At 47.3% G+C, this 19,209-nt stretch overlaps 1 protein-coding gene across 41 annotated transcripts in view; it reads left to right on the top strand.

Moving 5' to 3' along the window:
• The window catches only part of HK1 (hexokinase 1), a 121,986-nt gene that overhangs the window by 101,517 nt on the left and 1,260 nt on the right, over positions 1-19,209 (top strand). For 23 of the 41 annotated variants that reach the window (XM_081568159.1, XM_081568148.1, XM_081568163.1 and 20 more), the window contains 8 exons: positions 2,221-2,525; positions 3,447-3,595; positions 3,897-4,016; positions 5,394-5,489; positions 7,288-7,387; positions 12,159-12,342; positions 14,404-14,559; positions 17,726-17,959. In XM_081568159.1, the coding sequence (XP_081424285.1) occupies positions 2,221-2,525; positions 3,447-3,595; positions 3,897-4,016; positions 5,394-5,489; positions 7,288-7,387; positions 12,159-12,342; positions 14,404-14,559; positions 17,726-17,959 (1,344 nt within the window). Of the gene's footprint in view, positions 1-2,220; positions 2,526-3,446; positions 3,596-3,896; positions 4,017-5,393; positions 5,490-7,287; positions 7,388-12,158; positions 12,343-14,403; positions 14,560-16,345; positions 16,603-17,541; positions 17,960-19,209 lie in introns of all 41 variants that reach the window. The other 18 variants (XR_014076388.1, XR_014076380.1, XR_014076389.1 and 15 more) reach the window with 6 other exon arrangements.

Genomic DNA, 19,209 nt, shown 5'->3' with positions numbered 1-19,209 from the left:
CCCACTCCAGTACTCTTGCCTGGAAAATCCCATGGATGGAGGAGCCTGGTAAGCTGCAGTCCATGAGGTCACGAAGAGTCGGACACAACTGAGCGACTTCACTTTCACTTTTTGCTTTCGTGCATTGGAGAAGGAACTGGCAACCCACTCCAGTGTTCTTGCCTAGAGAATCCCAGGGACGGGGGAGCCTGGTGGGCTGCCGTCTATGGGGTCGCAAAGAGTTGGACACGACTGAAGCGACTTAGCAGCAGCAGCAGAAGTCCTCACTTAGATGCTGCCTTCTTGTCTGTTGGACTCCTTGGTGTCAGAAGCCTTCTGTGGCCACTAAGAACATGGTTTGTGTTTTTTTTTAAAGGCTAAAGGTGAATTCTAAGTCTTTATGTACTGAGTTTTATTTATTTATTTTAATTAATTTTTTAAAGTTTTTTTTGATGTGGGTCATTTTAAAAGTCTTCACTGAATTTATTACAATGTTGCTTCTATTTTTTTGGCCACAAAGCATGTAGGATCTTAGCCCCCCATTCAGGGATTGAACCCACACCCCTGCATTGGAAGCTGAAATCTTAACCCCTGGACTGCCAGGGAAGTCCCTGTATTGAGTTTTAAAAATGGCTGCCTGTAAGATGGTATTTTTTTTTTTTAATACATGACCTCAGATATTTCTCCCATTGTATATTAAATGTGCCTGTGAAGTGGCCTTGCAGATACTGTGCCTTCATACCAGGTCTCGAGACAGTTAAATGAAGATTGACTTAAACTGAGATAATTCGGTGTTACTGAGGGGATAGGGTTTGAGCTAATTAGCTGTTGTTATCTGTCAGTTTCACAATTTTATTTCCTTGTATTCTTAGAGTATTTGTAAAATTCTTGATAATACAATTAGCTATTTTTTAAAAAAATTTCTTCGCTAATTTTTGGACAAGAAAGCTTAGGCATTTACATCACATTAAAATAATTTTCTAGTTGTGGTAAAATATACATAATATAAAATTTACCATCTCAATCATTTTTTGAGTGTACAGGTCAGTAAATTTAAGTTCATTCATACTGTTATACAGCCATCACCACCAGCCATCTCTTGACCGCTTTATCTACAACATCATTTAAAAAAAAATAACTGATTAAATACAGATTAAAATACAAAGTAACATATTTTTGGTATAGAAACTTCAAATAGTTCAAAAAATGCCAGAGGGGTCATTTTTGATCCCATCCCCTTGAATTGACCACTCTTATCATTTTGAGGTTCTAGATTCCCAGTTTCCTTTGGCAAGCAGCCTTCCATACTTACAACAGACCACAAACCTGGAGAAAATTCTGTGTCTTACTGAGTCCTGTCCTAAAGTCCTCTTCTAACCACTAAAAAATATCTCAGCTCTTGGGGACTGAGGGAAAGGGCCAAGTGAAAATGAAAAACAGGAGCAATTCTTTACTGAGCCCCTGCTCAGCGCCAGTTATTCATTGAAGCATTTGATGAACTCAGTTGAGTTCCTTCCTCATCATTGTCAGCCAGATGCTGTCATATGCATTGACTCCAGGATTAAGGAACAGGCCCAGGTCCCCTGGTGTGGAAGTGGGGCTTTTTTTTAAAGATTTTTTATGTGAACCATTTTTAAAGTCTTTATTGAAGTTGTTCCAACACTGCTTCTGTTTTATGTTTTGGTGTTTTAGCCCTGAGGCACGTGGAACTTAGCTCCCTGACAAGGGATCTAACCTGTACCCCTTGCATTGGAAGGCAAAGTCTTAACCACTGGACCTCCAAGGAAGTCCCTCCTGGTCTGACTTTTTAAACACTGGGCTCTTTCTTAACCATTGTACTGTATTATCTCCTTGTCATGGTGGACCACAGATTTTTGGACCCTGAATTTTCTGTACTCTTTTTTTTTTTTTGCTGCATGGTATGTGGGATCCTAGTTCCCTGATCAGGGATCAAACCTGTGCCCCCTGCACTGGAGTCCTAACCATTAGACCACCAGAGAAGGCCCTTGATATTCATATAATAATGAGAGCCCTCTCTTTTTGTGTGTGACTATGAGTGATTTCAGTTTTCCTTTTTTACCTGTCTGTGTGTGCTAACTTGTCTACAGTGGATGTGTGGTATGACTTGAGTAACGAGGAAAGTGAGTGTAGAAGATGGAATTAAAGTGTGGAAAAAGAAGGGGATCCTAGAGGTCCCTACAGTCTGGCTCAGTCTGTCTATTGCGCGCCCCGCCCCCCCAGGTATTCTCGGCGTTTCCACAAGACTTTGCGGCGCTTGGTACCCGACTGCGATGTGCGTTTCCTCCTCTCCGAGAGCGGCAGTGGCAAGGGGGCCGCCATGGTGACTGCCGTGGCCTACCGCCTGGCTGAGCAGCACCGGCAGATAGAGGAGACCCTGGCCCACTTCAGTCTCACCAAGGAAATGCTGCTGGAGGTGAAAAAGAGGATGCGGGCTGAGATGGAACTGGGGCTGGGCAAGCAGACGCATGACAAGGCTGTGGTCAAGATGTTGCCCTCCTTCGTCCGGAGCACTCCTGATGGGACTGGTGAGGACCTGAGCTGGGGGCTCATACGTGCTTCCTGCTTCTCATACCAGCAGCCGAGTCACTGTGGGGCTGCCGGGAGGTTGGCTTCTCCAGGGGGACACATTGATACTGGGATGGGTGGCATGATTTTAGCAAGGGTTAGAAACTCACGCAAACCTCTCAAAGATTTTTATTTTTTTTTTTGATGTGGACCATTTTTAAAGTCTTTATTTAATTTGTTACAATGTTGCTTCTGTTTTATGTTTTGTGTTTTTGACCATGAGGGATGTGGAATCTTAGCTCCCCAAGCAGGGATCAAACTCACATCCCCTGCATTAGAAAGTGAAATCTTAACCACTGGACCACCAGTGAAGTCCCTCTCTTCCATTTTTACCACCGACTTGCTGCATGTGAGACTCGAGGCAGCTGACCTCCCCTGGTCCAGACTCCCAGGCAGGTGCTGTCTTTGAAACCACAGCCCTGACTCCAAATTAGAAAGTATGGTTTAAAAAACAGAGCTAGGCGGATTCTGAAGCACTGAGATTGCCAGTAGGTCCTTTGCTAAACACAGTAAGGCAGGAGAAGGGTAAACACTCAGTGCCTCCTTCCTAGGTGGAGAGTGTGAAAGGCCCGCAGAGGCCTGGGGAGTTTTACATCCAGGCACATTGGAGCTCAGCATCCAACCTGTACTGTGACCTTGCTGGTCCTGTTGGTTCATCCATGGGGCCTTTTGTCTTCTAGTGTGACTTGGAGACTGTGGTGGTCATGAATTCGTGCCCACCTTTCTGAGCCTGGGCTGTATGCTGAGAAAAGACTTAATAGTTTCTCCCCTGTGTTTAATATGGGGTTTCCTCCCTTGAAAGTTTGAAATCGTGGAGTTACTGGCTGCCAGGAGGTGAAATTCACTCTTCTTGACCTTCTTGATGTTCTTGACTACAACAGAGAACGGTGACTTCTTGGCCCTGGATCTTGGAGGAACGAATTTCCGCGTCCTGCTGGTGAAAATCCGTAGTGGGAAAAAGAGATCGGTGGAAATGCACAATAAGATCTATGCCATTCCCATTGAAATCATGCAGGGCACTGGGGAGGAGGTAAGACAGTGTTGCTTTTCCCTCACCAAGGCGTGTGTGCATCACACACCTGGCCAGGGGCATTGCTGGGCCCCAGAGCCTCCATGTGATACATGCTACAGTGCAGATGGGTCCGTGCATTCCCAAAGTGTCAGGTACATTCAGCCACGCTGGGCTGAGGATGCTCAGGCCCCTCTGAAGATCCGAGGGAGGGCAACTTGCTCTGCCTATGTCATTGTGTGTGTGTGTGTGTGTGTGTGTGTGTGTGCACTGAGGGTGTGAAACCAGAGGTGCATGAGTAATCCCTTCTTTTCTTCTAAAGCTGTTTGACCACATCGTTTCCTGCATCTCTGACTTCCTGGACTACATGGGCATCAAGGGCCCTAAAATGCCTCTGGGCTTCACATTTTCGTTTCCCTGCAAGCAGACGAGCTTAGATGCGGTGAGTCTCTTTTTTTCCAGGCCTCAGACATCGGGCAGTGCTGACCGACTCTTGGCCAGTGTGGGTCAGCTCTTGAAGCCTCCTCCAGACGGTGTGTCACCCCTCGATTCTGGACAATTTAGCTGTCACAGAGGGTTGACCCAGCTCACGCCACACCCTCCAAAACATCTTCAGAATGTTCTCTACTCTTCTTTTATCATTTAAAGCATTCACCTCTTCTGGGAAGCCTTCTGGGCCTCCAGGCAAAAAGAATCTCACCCTCCTCAGTGTTCCCTGTTTCTTCTGATGTTGCCTGGTTGTAGCACTTTTTACCCAGTGTTTAGTGCTCTTCTGTGTCTTTTTCTTCAGTGTCATTTGATCCTCGAGCCAAGGATCTGTGTTCCCCACAGGTCCTAGTCCAGTGTGCTGGCAGAAAAGATGCTTAATAAATGTTTATTCAGTAAATGGAATGACACAGAGTTCAAGGGCAGGGCTTGAGCACCTGCTGAGGACTGAGAACTGGGCAGGCACTTCCTGCCCTCAGGGAGGCCCCAGTCTAGTGGAGCATCCCAGCCCTTAGACCAGCAGCTCCAGCGCCACGCTTCGGGGTCCTGTGGGGCAGGGGGATAGTCCATGTGAAAGGAGCTGACTGTGCAGAGTCGTGCAGGCAGGACCCGTCCTGTTTTTGCGGGTGCCTGTGTTTTCCCAGGTAGGGGTATGGCCAGATAGGAAGCCCTGGTGCTGGCATCACATCACATAGGTCTTAGGCCAGGGTTTGCAGTGTATGATTGGCAGCTGAGAAACTGGATAGGGCCACCTGCCTCTGGAAGCCAGTTAATCCAGTCACAGTGCTGACTCGGGGCTTTTTACCTCTTAAAGGCTTTGAGATCTCAACAGGTGGATCCATGTAAACTTGTTTTTGGCAGTTTTTAAGGGTGATTTTTTTAAAGGCCTCGTGGTTTTTAAAAGCAGTTCACTTGTACCGTCATCATAGTGAGTACACAGCTAGCAAGTATATAAACTACAGTCCAGTCAAGCCTAAAGTTGACTTTAGGTAGTAACAGAGTTACTAAAAGTTTGCATTTCTCCACTTCTGTTTTTGGCAAACTGTTCTTCAGGGGAACTAATTGGTTATACCACAGGCAGCACCATTAACTTTCTCTGCCTCAGTTTCTCCATTTGAGAAGTGGGGCTTATAAACCAGACCGCTGTGAGAACTGTGAGGGGGGCAGGCCTGGGAGGACCCTTCATATTCTATTCGTTTGTGCCTCAGATGTTCTAGCACCATCTCACTGTACTGTCTTAGCAGGTGTTTACTCTGGAAGGAGGGAGTGGCATTTTGTGTTCTGCCTGGAAGGATTAATGACACAAGACTCTGCGGTGCCCTTCTTGTTGCAGGGTATCTTAATCACCTGGACCAAAGGTTTTAAGGCCACCGACTGCGTGGGGCACGATGTAGCAACCTTACTGAGGGAGGCGATAAAAAGGAGAGAGGTAACTATTAAAAGGATGTTTTAAAAAATCTTTACTACTTTTTTCAGGTTGTGTTTTGATTTTTTGGCTGCACCACATAGCATGACGGATCTTATTTCCCCAAGCAGAGATCAAACCCTCGGCCCTTGCACTGGAAGCTCGGAGTCTTAACCACTGAACTGCCCGTCTTAACCACTGAACTGCTCGTTTCTTCAGATTATAAAAATTGTACTTGCTTGGGAATTCTCTGGTGACCCAGTGGTTAGGACTCCACAGTTCCACTACAGGGGGCACAGGTTTGATACCTGGTTGCGGAACTAAGATCCCACCAGCCACTATGTACGACCAAAAAAAAAAAGGTTGTACTTGTTTGTTGTGTAGAATTCAGTCAATACAGAAGTATGTGACAAGGGTACTAACGTTCCCCCCAACTGATGGCAATGAAAGATCAGAGCAGTTTTGTGTTATTAAGGGATAGTTTAAGGAATGTAAAATCATGGCTCTCCTCTAGCTTGAAAAAGGGAAAAGCAGCTCCTGACTGCAGGGCACAGCCTGGCACTGTCAGAGTGCACAGCCACCATCACAGCCCGCTTGCGACAATGATGGAATCAGGTGAGAAAGAAGCACTCTGTCATCACAGCAGAACTTGGCACACACTTGGAGATGGCCCTGCCTTCTGACAGCACCCAGTCCAGAGCCAAACCCCACTTCTTGGCACCCTCCCTAAAACCACTAGCACAGGCTCAGACCCTATACTCGTGCTTTCTAACACATTCTAAGTTGCCCCCTGGGATGTGTTTGCCCTTGTTGCAGCCAACCAGCTAGGAAGCCCAACTTTATCCACTGTGAGTGCATTTCTGTGGGTGTGGTCTTTGGCTGGAGGACATTGACAAAATATAAAATGAAAAATTAGCTCATTAGTTAATGAGGGAATCAGTAAGAAGTTAAAAAAAATCCAAGTCTCTCCGGTTCAGAAGAGCAGATAAATACACAGGCTGTTAGGAAGGCTGAAATGAATGGACATGAAGAGGAGTTGGTTGTTCCTAGAAGAATATGCTAGACAACAGCTAATGTTTCATTGAAAAGAAATCTGATGACTTATTTTGCCCATTTCACAAAATCTTAGTGTTATTCCAATGTACCTTCCATGTGAATACAAAATACACACATTTTAAAAATGGGAGTCATACCATATATACTATATTACTGCTGTTTTTTTTTTTTCCATTTAATATGAAACCAGGAGTCTTTCATGTTACTGCATAGAGGCCAACCTCATTCACTTCCTTGAATGCACAGGATTCCAGGGTTTGCCTGAATAGGGCCTTCCATAGCCCCCTTTGATCTAGATTCCAGTTGTTTGTTTCTCCTGGCTCATGTGAGTCACGCAGAAAATACGCTTGCATGTGCCTTTGTGTACATGCTTGTCTGGACAGATTCTGAGACATGGATTTGGTATTTCCATCACGCCCTCTGAAAGCTATCATTTTTACCTGCCAAGACAAAGACCTGTGTGGCCATTATCCCTTGGCTTTTCTCCATTCCACAATGCCCTCTGAGCTGCTTCTCTAGTACTCAGTGCCATCTATGAAATGGGTAAAATGCATCCTTTCTTCAGAGTTCAAGCTTCAGATGCACCTTTAATAGCAGATGTTTAGTGAAGGAGCATCTCGTTACCTTTCACAGGCTGGCAAGGAAACAGTTTCAGATGAGCACCAGTGGCTTTCTGACTGGCAGGCAGCAGAATGAACCTGCAGATCTCAAGCCGGGCAGTGCGTGTCCTTCCCCTAAAGCTAAACTTGTCTTTTTCTTTCCAAAGGAATTTGACCTGGATGTGGTGGCTGTGGTCAACGACACAGTGGGCACCATGATGACCTGTGCTTATGAGGAGCCCACCTGCGAGGTTGGACTCATCGTAGGTGGGTGTCCTGGAAGGTCTTTTTCCGCGGCAGGGAAGGCTGGGTTTTCCTGTTTTGTGGGGCCCTGAGTCAACACCTTGGCGCTTGGTGGGAGACCACGTACATCTGTCAGCACTGTCCCGTTACACCTCCAGAGTTGCATTGTGGAACGAGGCTGCAGGGCTCTCTGGAGGTTTCCCCTCCTAACACCCACCCCATGAGGCTGTGCGCGGACCATGAGCAGATTGTCAGAAACTGAACTCTCCGGGAGTGAGGCTCCTGGTGGCTCTCATGGCCCCAGTGGATAGGGTGGGAGTGCCTGGAGCTGACCTGGTCAGCAGGGCAACTCAGAGCTCTGGCTTATATGGAGGGACTTGGGCAGGTGTTGCAGGGCCAGGTCTGTGGCTGGGAAGGAAGCAGAGCCTGCTCTTTTCCTGACTGTAGAGAAGGGCCAGAGGGCAGCCTGGATGCCATTTGGCCTTTAGCAGCAGTGGCCCGCCAGCTGCTGAAGAGGGAGGCACGTTACTGAGCCAAAACCTGGATCGGCTCTCCCAGTAAAGCCAATCTACTGACACTGGGAAATGGTGAAGGAAAAACCACTTTTTTTTTGATAGAAAAAGAGGTAGTTTATTAGTATAGGATAAAAGTACAGTGTTTATTGTAAGGCGCCATACAAGGAATCCAGGACAGTCCAGTGCTCAAAAAGTCTGAACTCCCCAGTTCGTTTCAGCAAAGCCGTTTTAAAGGGCTTCCCTGGTGGCTCACATGGTAAAGAACCCGCCTGCATTTCAGGAGACTGGGGTTTGATCCCTGTGTTGGGAAGATCCTCTGGAGGAGGGCATGGCGACCCACTCCAGGATTCTTGCCTGGAGAATCCCATGGACAGAGGAGCCTGGTGGGCTACAGTTCATGGGGTCCCAAAGAAGGCCAGATAAGGGAGGGAGTCCCAGAATATGTGATCAGCTCGTGCACGATTCTCTGACTGGTTGATGGTGAGTCAGCAGGGTGGTGTCACAGGGGTTAACATTATCAATCCTTCGGCTCCAGCAGGCCTGCGGGCTGTGTGCCCAAGGTCAGCAAGTAGCTAGTATCTTCCATTTGGTGGGGGTTTTAGCATCTGTAAAACAACTCAGGAAATGTCCTTCAGACATATTATCTAGGCACTTCAGAGAGGAGCTAAAGCAGACAGTGTGGGAGAAGGGTCTGTCCAAGGAATGCCCCATAGAGTCCTGCTTGGTTATAGGCAGAAGGATTATCTTTTGGCTTTTTAGGTTGTTCCTTTGTAATCCAAGTAGGGGTCTGGGCCTTGAGAGCACAGATTCCAGAAGCATCTTGATTTAGGTTGTAAGAAAACCATTTGTCTGACTGATACTGCTCCTAGTCTCAGGAATGCTGAGAAAAGGCCTGGTTTCATAGTCAACACCTGCAGACTCTCCCTGGGCAGAGAGGGTTGGCACTCTGCTGCGTAGACCTGGGCGATTGAGAGAAGGCCGCAGCAGGCTGCCTTCCTGGTGCCAGGAAGACCTTTTCTTTTATTAATCCACTTTTGGCTTCAGTGGAGATTTAAAAGACTGAGGAGCCTTCTCCAGGAGAAGGTTGGTTGAGGCCTGACTTTGGACCACTTTGTTTCTTTCTTTCTTTTGCAAAGCTTGCTTTCTGCTCCTGGTCCCTTCCCCTTTCTGCTTATGAATGGCCTTAGGTGTGAAATGTAAAGCTAGAGTGACTCAGCACTTTCTCTGCTTCTGGCTTGAGTCAGGCCCACAGATCTAGGGGCAGGGGTGTGGGGGAGGTGTAGGAGGGGTTCTCCTGCTGCCTTCAAAGTCACTCTTGTCATCAATTGATCTCTGCGCAGAACTCCCCCAACAAGAAGTATGGTTTGCATATTTTGGCTTTTTTTGCGCCCCTTCCATTTCAGGGCCTTTTCTCTCAATTTTACACTCTGGGTGAAAGGGAACTGAGAAAGCAAAAGTAATCCAGTGATGTTAATCGAAAACTGGGTTGGTTTCTTGGTGGGCAATCGAGCCAAAAGACACAACCAAACCAAAGATCAGAAGAACATTGGGGATCTTCCCCAAAGCAGTGTCTCCTACAACAGAAAAATTGGGGAAGTTTTAAGCTAAGGGTACTTGCATATTCATGAAATACCTTGGGCTTGGGCGGAGAAGAATTCAGTATAGAGTTGGGGCAAAGGTTGACAGAGTCCAGGCTTCATTTGATTTAAGTCACGAGGGTCAGAAAGGTCAACATCATCATCCCTTCAGTCAGTTCAGTTGCTCAGTCGTGTCCGACTCTTTGCGACCCCTTGGACTGCAGCACACCGGGCTTCCCTGTCCTTCACTATCTCTCTTGAAGATTGCTCAAACTCAGGTCTATCGAGTCGGGGATGCCATCTAACCATCTCATTCTCTGTTGTCCCCTTCTCCTCTTGCCTCCAATCTTTCCCAGCATCAGGATCTTTTCTAATGAGTCAATTCTTTGCATCAGGTGGCCAAAGTACTGGAGCTTCAGCTTCAGCATCAGTCCCTACAATGAATACTCAGGACTGATTTCCTTTAGGATTGACTGGTTTGATCTCCTTGCAGTCTCAGGGACTCTCAAAAGTCTTCTCCAACACCACAGTTCAAAAGCATCAATTCTTCAGCACTAAGCTTTCTTTATGATCCAACTCTCATATCCACACATGATGATCTGGCAGTTGAGTGCCTGAGGGGGGTTTAAAGTCTGCAAAACAGCTCAGGAAAGTGCTTCAGGCTAATCTTTAACATGAAACAGAACTAGGAATCTTTACAACTGATTTATTAATTTTGCTATTGTTACTTCTCTTGCCTGATAATAGTTTGTCCTTTTGTCCCTTAAGATCATTATTACTGAGATCTGTTGAAGAGCAAGAATTGTGGCCAAACTTAGGTCACAAAATGCATTAGGCCAAAATGGCTTCACTAATGTCAAGAAAGTCATGCCTATTTGTCTTTCTCTGGGGACCCCCTACCCTATCTGCTTATAGTTGTACAGTCAGAAGCATCTGCAAATTATACTTAAGTTTCTTTAAAGGGCATAAAACAACCTGAGCCCACTTGTCTAGTTGGTAGGGATGTCTTTGTGTCCCTTAATGATGTTGAAAATCCACCTACCTCTGCATCCCACCCAGGGTGGGTCCATGGTGCTCTAGGGCCTTGTTACTCTTACATGTAGTCCATGGACCAGCAACATCAGCATCATCTGAGAGTGTATTAGAAATGCAGGGTCTTGGGACTCACCCTTCGCCTCCTGAATCAGGAAATCCATCCTAACAACTCCTCAGGGGATTCAGGTATATAGAAAAATATCTATGTGAGGGACTCCTTGGTTGTTGGTTGGTTGGTTTTTAAATTTCCCATCCATTCACTGAGACAAAGCCAACAACCACAAATTTGATATCTGGCAATTAAAACCGTCATGAAAGTTATAGAACACTTCCTCCCAGCATCTGTACCTAAATCCTCCTGGATGAGAACAGCAAACAGTTTGGGTTCCAACCCTAGTCCTTAAGGGGCCACAGTCTGAGTAGCCCTGCCTGGGAGATCAGGGATGAAAATCAGAGGCTCCTGACCCCCTGGAAGCCATTTGTCAGATTCTGTGTATACAGTGTGTGGGTGCACCTGGGGAAATGGCCCTTTTCTCAGGAGTGTGTCTGTGCTAAGTTGATTCAGTTGTGTCCGACTCTTTGCCAGGCTCCTCTGTCCATGGGATTCTCCAGCAAGAATACTGGAATGGGTTGCCATTTCCTTTTCCAGGAGATCTTCCTGACCCAGAGATCAAATCCGTATCTTTTACGTCTCCTGCATTGACAGGAGGGTTCTTTACCACTAGTGCTACCAGTTCCCAGGCCAGGGATCAAACCCCGGCCCCCTGCATTGGGAGCACAGAATCTTAGCCCCTGGACCAGGGAAGTTCCTTTCTCAGGAGAATCATCAGAATTTCAAAGAGATCTGTGATACCAAAATGGTGAGGAACCACTGCTTTAGAAATGCACCCTGGACATGCTCAGGACGCTGTCCTTCGGTAAACTAACCACAGGCCTCATTGTAGAACACACAGGAGAGTTTATTCAGGCAGAGTCCATGACCAAGTTTGATAAGAAAAAATATATGGATATATGTGGCTGCAGAGTAGACAACCCTCCCGTGTATGAATAGTATTTTATATATGCATGCGTGCTAAGTCGCTTCAGTTGTGTCCTACTCTTTGTGACCCCATTGACTGTAGCCTGCCAGGCTTCTCTGCCCAAGGGATTCTCCGGGCAAGAATACTGGAGTGGATTGCCATGCCCTCCTCCAAGGGATCTTCCTGACTGATCTCTTGCTTTGGCAGGCAGGCTCTTTTCACCCTGGGAAGCCCAATTTTATATATATTGTGTGTGTGTGTTTGTATCTGTGGCCAGGGTGTTGGGATGGGGGGGAAGAGAAATGGAGAAATACCCTTTCAATCTGAATGCTGCATAAACTTCCACCACTGAAGATACATCCCTTTGCTCTAACACTATCTTGTATTAAAGTAAGCATAGCCCTGCTTGGACAGGTGAACATATGAGGCTCTTAGTATTGGTGCCTTGGTATAAAGTGAGTTAATCAAATGCTCTGGGCAGTTTTCACTCTAACTTTCCCATTATATTTTGAGATTTTCCTGGAAGACATTGGGAAAGTGAATGTTCATCTCAGAAGCGTGCCCCGGTGGAGCCCCAGGCCTAGTTGCAATCCCCCTCCCCACTAAGCATGGTGACATAGCCATTCATTTCCCACTTTATGTATTTCAGGGACTGGCAGCAATGCCTGCTACATGGAGGAAATGAAAAACGTCGAGACGCTAGAAGGAAACCAGGGACGAATGTGTATCAACATGGAGTGGGGTGCCTTTGGGGATAACGGGTGTCTGGATGATATCAGAACAATCTATGACAAACTGGTGGATGAGTTTTCTCTAAACTCTGGGAAGCAAAGGTAATTCCACCTGGTAGAGGCGACAGGGCGGTGGCAGGGGGTAGGGGTGGGGGGCAGGGCACGGGGCTGTGTTTCTGCCTGTGTTTATTTTTTGGCCGAGTCATGTAGCGCGTGGGATCTTAGCTCTCTGACTAGGGATTGAGCCTGGGCCCCCTGCAGTGGAAGCGTGGAGTCCTAACCACTGGACTGCCAGGGAAGTCCCCTGCCTGTCACAGTGGAAGAAGTTTCTAGTGGGAGGGGACTTTGCACAGAGCCTGGAGACTGTGGTCCCTCAGGTTAACTCCTGACCTTTTCTTTTGGCCCAAGGAAACAGAGAACTTAGGGGTGGCAGCAGCACGTGGTACAAGATGGCCCAGGTTGATGTTCTGTCCAGGTGCCTCCTCTGGGTACAGGGTGGCAGTGGTCATACCACTCCTCAGTGACCATGTTTATTCTGGAACATTCTGGTCTTGCTATTGCTCTATGTTTCCTCCCCATAGACTAACAGAAACCTCTTGGTCAGCAGGCTGTTGCCTTGTTTAGTGGAAGCAGAACACACTTGACTTGCAGTTAATGAGCAAGGGAAGTTAGGATGTTGCCAGTGGGGGTGGGGATGGGAGTGGGGGGCTCCAGGTCAGGGGTGAGGCTGAGGCCTGCCTCCATTTAGCTTTCCCCCAGCAGACCTCTTGCAACACCTAGTGGCTATTTGGAGCTTTGCAGCTTGGGTTTCAGGGACACTCCCCAAGATGGCAGTGTTCCCCCTTCCCAGCAAAGAGACAAATTATCTCTTGTCTCAGGCTCCCAGGGATCAGGCCATCCTCTGCCACAGCCAAGATGGGGTGGTCTAAGTCCCGTCCCCAGGAGCAGAACGAAGAGCTGGAGTAGTACCTCTCAAACATAAGTGATTCTCCAGCTAACCTCAAGATGTCTTTTCCAAATACCACCTATGCTTCATGTTTTTCTTTAAATCAGCTTGTATTCTTGAGTTTAATGAGGGAGGAAAAACCAGTATTACCATAAAATGGATATAGTGAAGAAGAGCGTTATTTCAGTCCTACCTACTGTGCCCACAAAATGCTCTATAGGAAGACTCTCTTAGTTGAAAGGCAGATCTGTAGGGGTTGGAAGGGGTTAGAGCCATATCAGCACCAAACTGTTCCACACCAAGGAGATATCTCCTTGATGGAATGAGAAAGACTAGGTGAGAACTGATGATAGTTGTGCTATTTCTTGTTTTTGTTTTTTTTTCTGTGGAGCACCCCAGATCTTCTGGAGTATACAGATTCCAGGGGAGTCTTCCCAGCTTAGAGACCCTGAGATGGGGTGTGTGCATGGAAGCAGTTAAATCCCTTGTCATTTCTTTAGGCCCTTGAGCATGGAGAGGGCAAGAATTAAAAGCCCCAAGAACAAGTGGCCCCCAGGGGTGTGGTGGCTGCCTGGGTCCTCCAGCCTGTGTGGCTTTGTCACTCTGTGGGTGCTTGACCAGCACCCTAGGTTGTGGCAAAACCTTCCAAAAGTCTAGTGGAAACATCCCCCGTGTTGTCTTCTCCCTTTAAGCTGTTTGCTAATTCTACAGTTAGGTACTGAACGCTTGACTGAGAGCGGCACTGTGTTGTGCTAGGCCCTGGGATACAAAACTGAGCAAGGTACTCACGCTCTGTCCCCTCAAGGCTTTCACTGCAGGGATGCCGAGAGGCAGAGGACCCATGTATGTTGGGAAGAAGGGAGGGTACCTGGGAGCTCAGACAGGCAGGTGAACCGTGGGGAGGACAGACCCCTTGGAGCAGTGATGGTTGAGCTGAGAGCTAAGAGCTGGAGTGGGATTTCACCAGGGAGAGGCAGGGAGTCAAGTGAGGAAGAGGATGATCCAGCGATGAAGCAGCACTGTTGGTAGGTATCGCGTCTGATCCTAGGGGGGTTGGGGATTCCTCAGTCCTTCCCAGTCTTGCTCTCTGCCTCTGCCAGGGAGCACAGGGCTGGGTATGCGGGGTGGTGTTGGCCATGAGGCATAGGAAGGTGCCCATGGTTACTGCGAGACCAGAGGCCTCCAAGAGACGCCCAGCCCCTCTTCTCTCGTTTCAGGTATGAGAAGATGATCAGCGGTATGTACCTGGGTGAGATTGTCCGCAACATCTTGATCGACTTCGCCAAGAGGGGCTTCCTCTTCCGGGGGCAGATCTCTGAGCCGCTGAAGACCCGGGGCCTCTTTCAGACCAAGTATCTCTCTCAGATTGAGAGGTGAGCGGGCAGGGCCTTCAAGTCACAGGTGGACCTGGCCAGGGGGCTGTGATGGGGGTGGTAGGCAATCTAGGGGACATTTTGGCCGTTTGTGAGGGTTTTCTTCTTCTCTGGAGTAGTATACCCTGAGCAGTTGCATGTTGAAGTTCCATAATTTTACTGTAAATCATTCCCTTTTATTCATTCTGTATGTTAGGGAGTTATATTGATTTGTTTGAAATCATCCTGTGTGTAAGTTAGGTACATTTCAGGATAGGAAAGGTGCATCACAGATATTTGAATTGAAGGAGCATCGAGTCCAAAAGAGCCAGGCGCCACTGGTCTGACCTCACCCTCTTCTCCTCTGAAAGGCAGCTGGGGATGCAGGGCTCACCACCCACAGTGTCCCAGCGAGCTGCTTCTGTCTTCCTCCTGTCTTTCTCACATGGAACATTTCATCTCTACCATCACCATCGTGCACAGTGAACTGTGGGAGAAAGTGGAAAAGTGCTCAGCAAAAGCGCTTGTGCAGAAGCCTCCTACATTTTAGGATGGTTACGATAGCGGCACTGGGCCAGGGCCTGCTCCTCACTTTCCCCCAAGCCTGGGTCTGTAACCTGCAGGTGAAACTCACTGCCCACCAGAACCCAAGCAGTAAAGTGCTCGCTGCTGTAGACAGCAACCCCGAGGCCCCGACCTTGGAAGTCTTAGCACCCAGAGTGGTGGCATTTCACAGCCTCAGGGGAGGGAGGGGCCGTGATAGGGAACCAAGTTTCCCACTTCCTTCTCTCTTCATTCTCAGTTCACCCATGAGCCAAGTGTGGAAAATAGCAGCCAGAAAAGGAGAAGAAAATATCAGTGAATATTTCTTGTTAATACTTTTTTATCATGGTGAAGTGAAAGTCGCTCAGTCGAGTCTGACTCTTTGTGACCCCATGGACTTCTTTACGACTTCCATCCATCCATGGCATTCTCCAGGCCATAATATTGGAGTGGGTAGCCGTTCCCTTCTCCAAGGGATCTTCCCAACCCAGGGATGGAACCCAGGTCTCCCGCATTGCAGGCAGATTCTTTACCAGCTGAGCCATAAGAGAAGCCGTTTTTATTGTGGTAGATACACATAATGTTATCATTGTGACCATTTTGGAAGTGGACAGTTCAGTGGCATTAAATACATTCACTTTGTTGTTCGACCATCAGCACCATCCATCTCCAGAACTTTTTCGTCTTCCCAAACTGAAGTTCCGTATCCATTAAATACTAACTCTCCATATCCCCCTCCCCCCAGCCCCTGGCAACCACTGTTCTACCTTCTGTGTCTATGACTTTGACTTCTCTAGTGACATCATGTAAGTGGAATCATACAGCATCTGTCCTTTCACATTTGGCTTACTGCACTTAGCATAGTATCTTTAAGGTTCATCCATGTTGTAGCATGTGTCAGAATTTCCTTTTTTAAGGCTGAATATGAATAATTCCTTGTATTGTATACACCACATTTTGCTTATCCATTCATCCATCCATGGACACTTGGGTTGCTTCCACTTTTTGGCTGTTGTGCATAATGCTGCTATGAACATGTGTGTGCAAATATACGATCACGTCCCTGCTTTTGATTCTTTTGGGTGTATACTGAGAAGTGGAATTGTTGGATCACATAATTATTTTATTTATTTATTTGGAGGAACTGCTATACTCTTCCACAGTGGCTGTACCATTTTACATCCCACCAACAGTATATACAAAGGCTCCAACTTTATATCCTTGCCAACACTATTTTCTGTTTTTATTTTTCTTCTAATTATAGCCATCCTGAAGTGCTGGGGAAGGTCTTTTCAAGTGTCATATCAAAGGGAGAAATAATAAAGAGAAAATTGCAAATTTTAGCTGCATGGTTTCTGTAAGATAAAAACAATATCAATCATCAAGCTTAAAAGACAAAACAGCAAACCAAAGAAAACATTTGCATTCTATATGACAAGATACAGAGCATGGCATGGTGGCTGAAAGCTTTGGTAGTTCTGGTCTTGAGACCTGCTCTACGTCACTGGCTGTGAGCTCTGGGTGAGTTCCTCAATCTCTTCCAGCCTCAATTGCCACATCTTTAAAATAGGAACAATCAAATGTGGATGGATCAGTTGGCTGTTAGGAAGAGGAATGAGGTGATGTTTGTAAACACCTGTCACATAGTCCTCAAAAAAGGCTCACTGCTCTTGTCACTGTTGTTGTCATCGTCATTGTTTCATTGTCAACTCTCAATTTCATGAGGTGACAAATATCCCAAGAGACCAAGAGTCAACTTTCAGAAAGGCACTTGCCTTCTAGGTCAAAAGCCCTTTGACCCAGAAATGTATCCTAAAGGAAAAATCTGAGTTGCACACAAAGACTTATAAACAGGAATGTCATCATAGTGTTACTTATTAGTAGCAAAAAATTTCAAGTTAAATTTCTCTAAATAAATTATGGTCATTCCCAGAATGGAATACTATGGCAGCCTTTTTCAATCCTGATCTTGGATAAGGAGGCAGGAACTCCCTCAGATATATGAAGTAAGAAAAAAGCAAGAAAGAAAACCATATATAAAGGGCAAGCCCACAACATTAATCAACTATGTGAAAGTGAAAGTCGCTCAGTCATGTCTGACCCTTTGTGACCCCATGGACTAGCCAGTCCATGGAATTCTCCAGGCCAGAATGCTGGAGTGGGTAGCCTTTCCCTTCTCCAGGGGATCTTCCCAATCCAGGGATTGGACCCAGGTTTCCTGCATTGCGGGTGGATTCTTTACCAGCTGAGCCAAAAGGGAAGCCCATTAATCAACTATACTCCAGTATAAAATAAAAATTTAAACATAACTAAATGACAAGCCTATTTACATATCAGAACAAACGCAGTTTAATGATATTCAAGAAAAATAGATCGGAAGGAAATACATTTAAACCTTAATAGTGTTTTCCCCAGTGTTGGGGTTGTAGAGTTTTAATTTTCCAATTTTAATTTTTCTAGAGTTGCCAGTTTTTCTACAACTTAACTTGAAATACTTCGAGGGTCATTTAAAAAAATATTATTTTGAAGGGAAGAGAAAACCCCATGATCCCTTTCGTGGATAAGCTCAGTGATTTGGGGCTGGCCTCTGCTGCTCTCCAGCGGGTTCGCTTTTATCCAGCCTCCTGACTTTCGTCCCCCACAGCGACCGATTAGCGCTGCTGCAGGTCCGGGCCATCCTCCAGCAGCTGGGCCTGAACAGCACGTGCGACGACAGTATCCTTGTGAAGACCGTGTGCGGGGTAGTGTCCAAGAGGGCAGCGCAGCTGTGTGGCGCAGGCATGGCCGCCGTGGTGGATAAGATCCGCGAAAACAGGGGGCTGGACCGCCTCAACGTGACTGTGGGCGTGGATGGGACGCTCTACAAGCTTCATCCGCAGTAAGTGGGGCTTCCATTGGGGGTGGGCGCGTGGGCGAGGCCCCTTTTGGTTCTGGGACACCACGATGTGATTTCCCAGCCCCCCAGTAAAATTCCTCACCAGGAGCACAACCGGCTTGCAGGCTGTGCGGTCAGGGCGGGGCTTGTTTGGCGCGAGGAAGGGGACGCAGAGCGGAGAAGTGGCTTAACTTGGCCAGCTCACAATGTGGTCCTGACATTTCCTGCTTGCTGCTCCTCCCGGGCCCCTTGTATCCTGGGCGGGGAGCAGGAAAGCAGGTAAGGATGGGCGCCGGCTTACCCATCAGCCTGGTGGAGAAGCTATTTTTTTAGAAGCGAGGAGAGGGAGTGAAGGAAAGGGAGAGGACCCACTGTCTTGTTCACCTGCTACTTCAGAGTCTGTCAAGAGCCTTGGAAGGCAGGAGCAATGGTGGCTCTGGGCTTTGGAGCACGGAAGCGGGTGGAATCAACCTCCTTTTGGTCTGGTGCCCCACATCCCATGCTGGAGGAGAATGGGTGGGCCCATCTGCTCTTTGACCCCCCCCACATGTCTCAAAGCTGGGCTCTTAAAAATGGAATGACCTTATTATTGTTGTCGAGACAGAGGTACTTTTATCAGTCGAGAGAGGGCTACTAATAATACACTGGGACCGTTCCCAAGTAAACCAGCCATAATGTCACCCTACTTAAAAGCAGGCCTACACAACTCAGTGTGGACATTGCCTGCTTACCTCACGGCTAAGGTGTGGGATGGAACAGGCTGTCTGGCTCCATCCCCACCTCTGTTTCTTCACCTTCATCGCTGTCCTCGTTGTCACTGTGTTTAGAGCTAGTCTTTGGAGCCCAGCATGGACAGGCTTGGATTTAATCCTGACAGCACCCTTTAGAAACTGTGCTCAATTGCTTCATCTCTGTCAAGTCTCCTCTTCTTTGCGGGATAATAACCATTGGCAGACTGGACGTTACGTATATAAAGTGTGGGACACCTAGGAGATACTCAGCAGAGTGCAAGCAGTATTACCTCTAGGAGCCCCGCTGCCCTGAGCATTCTCAGCCTGGCCCTATCTCATTTGCAGCACAAAATGCAAGAACCCAGAGTCGCCTCTCATTTAGAGATTATGCTTCACTTGGGGGTGGAAAGGAAGGCTCCCTCCCAGCTTCAGGTGCTGATGGGTTGGGGTCTCAGAGGGCTGCAAGCTAGGGATGGGTGATGTTTGTTTCCATGAAGCCTGATGAGCTGAACAGCTGACCCA

The sequence above is a fragment of the Giraffa tippelskirchi genome, chromosome 2 (assembly GCF_054371585.1).
Source record: "Giraffa tippelskirchi isolate mGirTip1 chromosome 2, T2T-mGirTip1v1.2.pri, whole genome shotgun sequence".
Taxonomy (NCBI): Eukaryota; Metazoa; Chordata; class Mammalia; order Artiodactyla; family Giraffidae; genus Giraffa; species Giraffa tippelskirchi.
The sequence above is the reverse complement of the archived record's forward strand: the minus strand, read 5'-3'. Positions and strand labels throughout refer to the sequence as shown.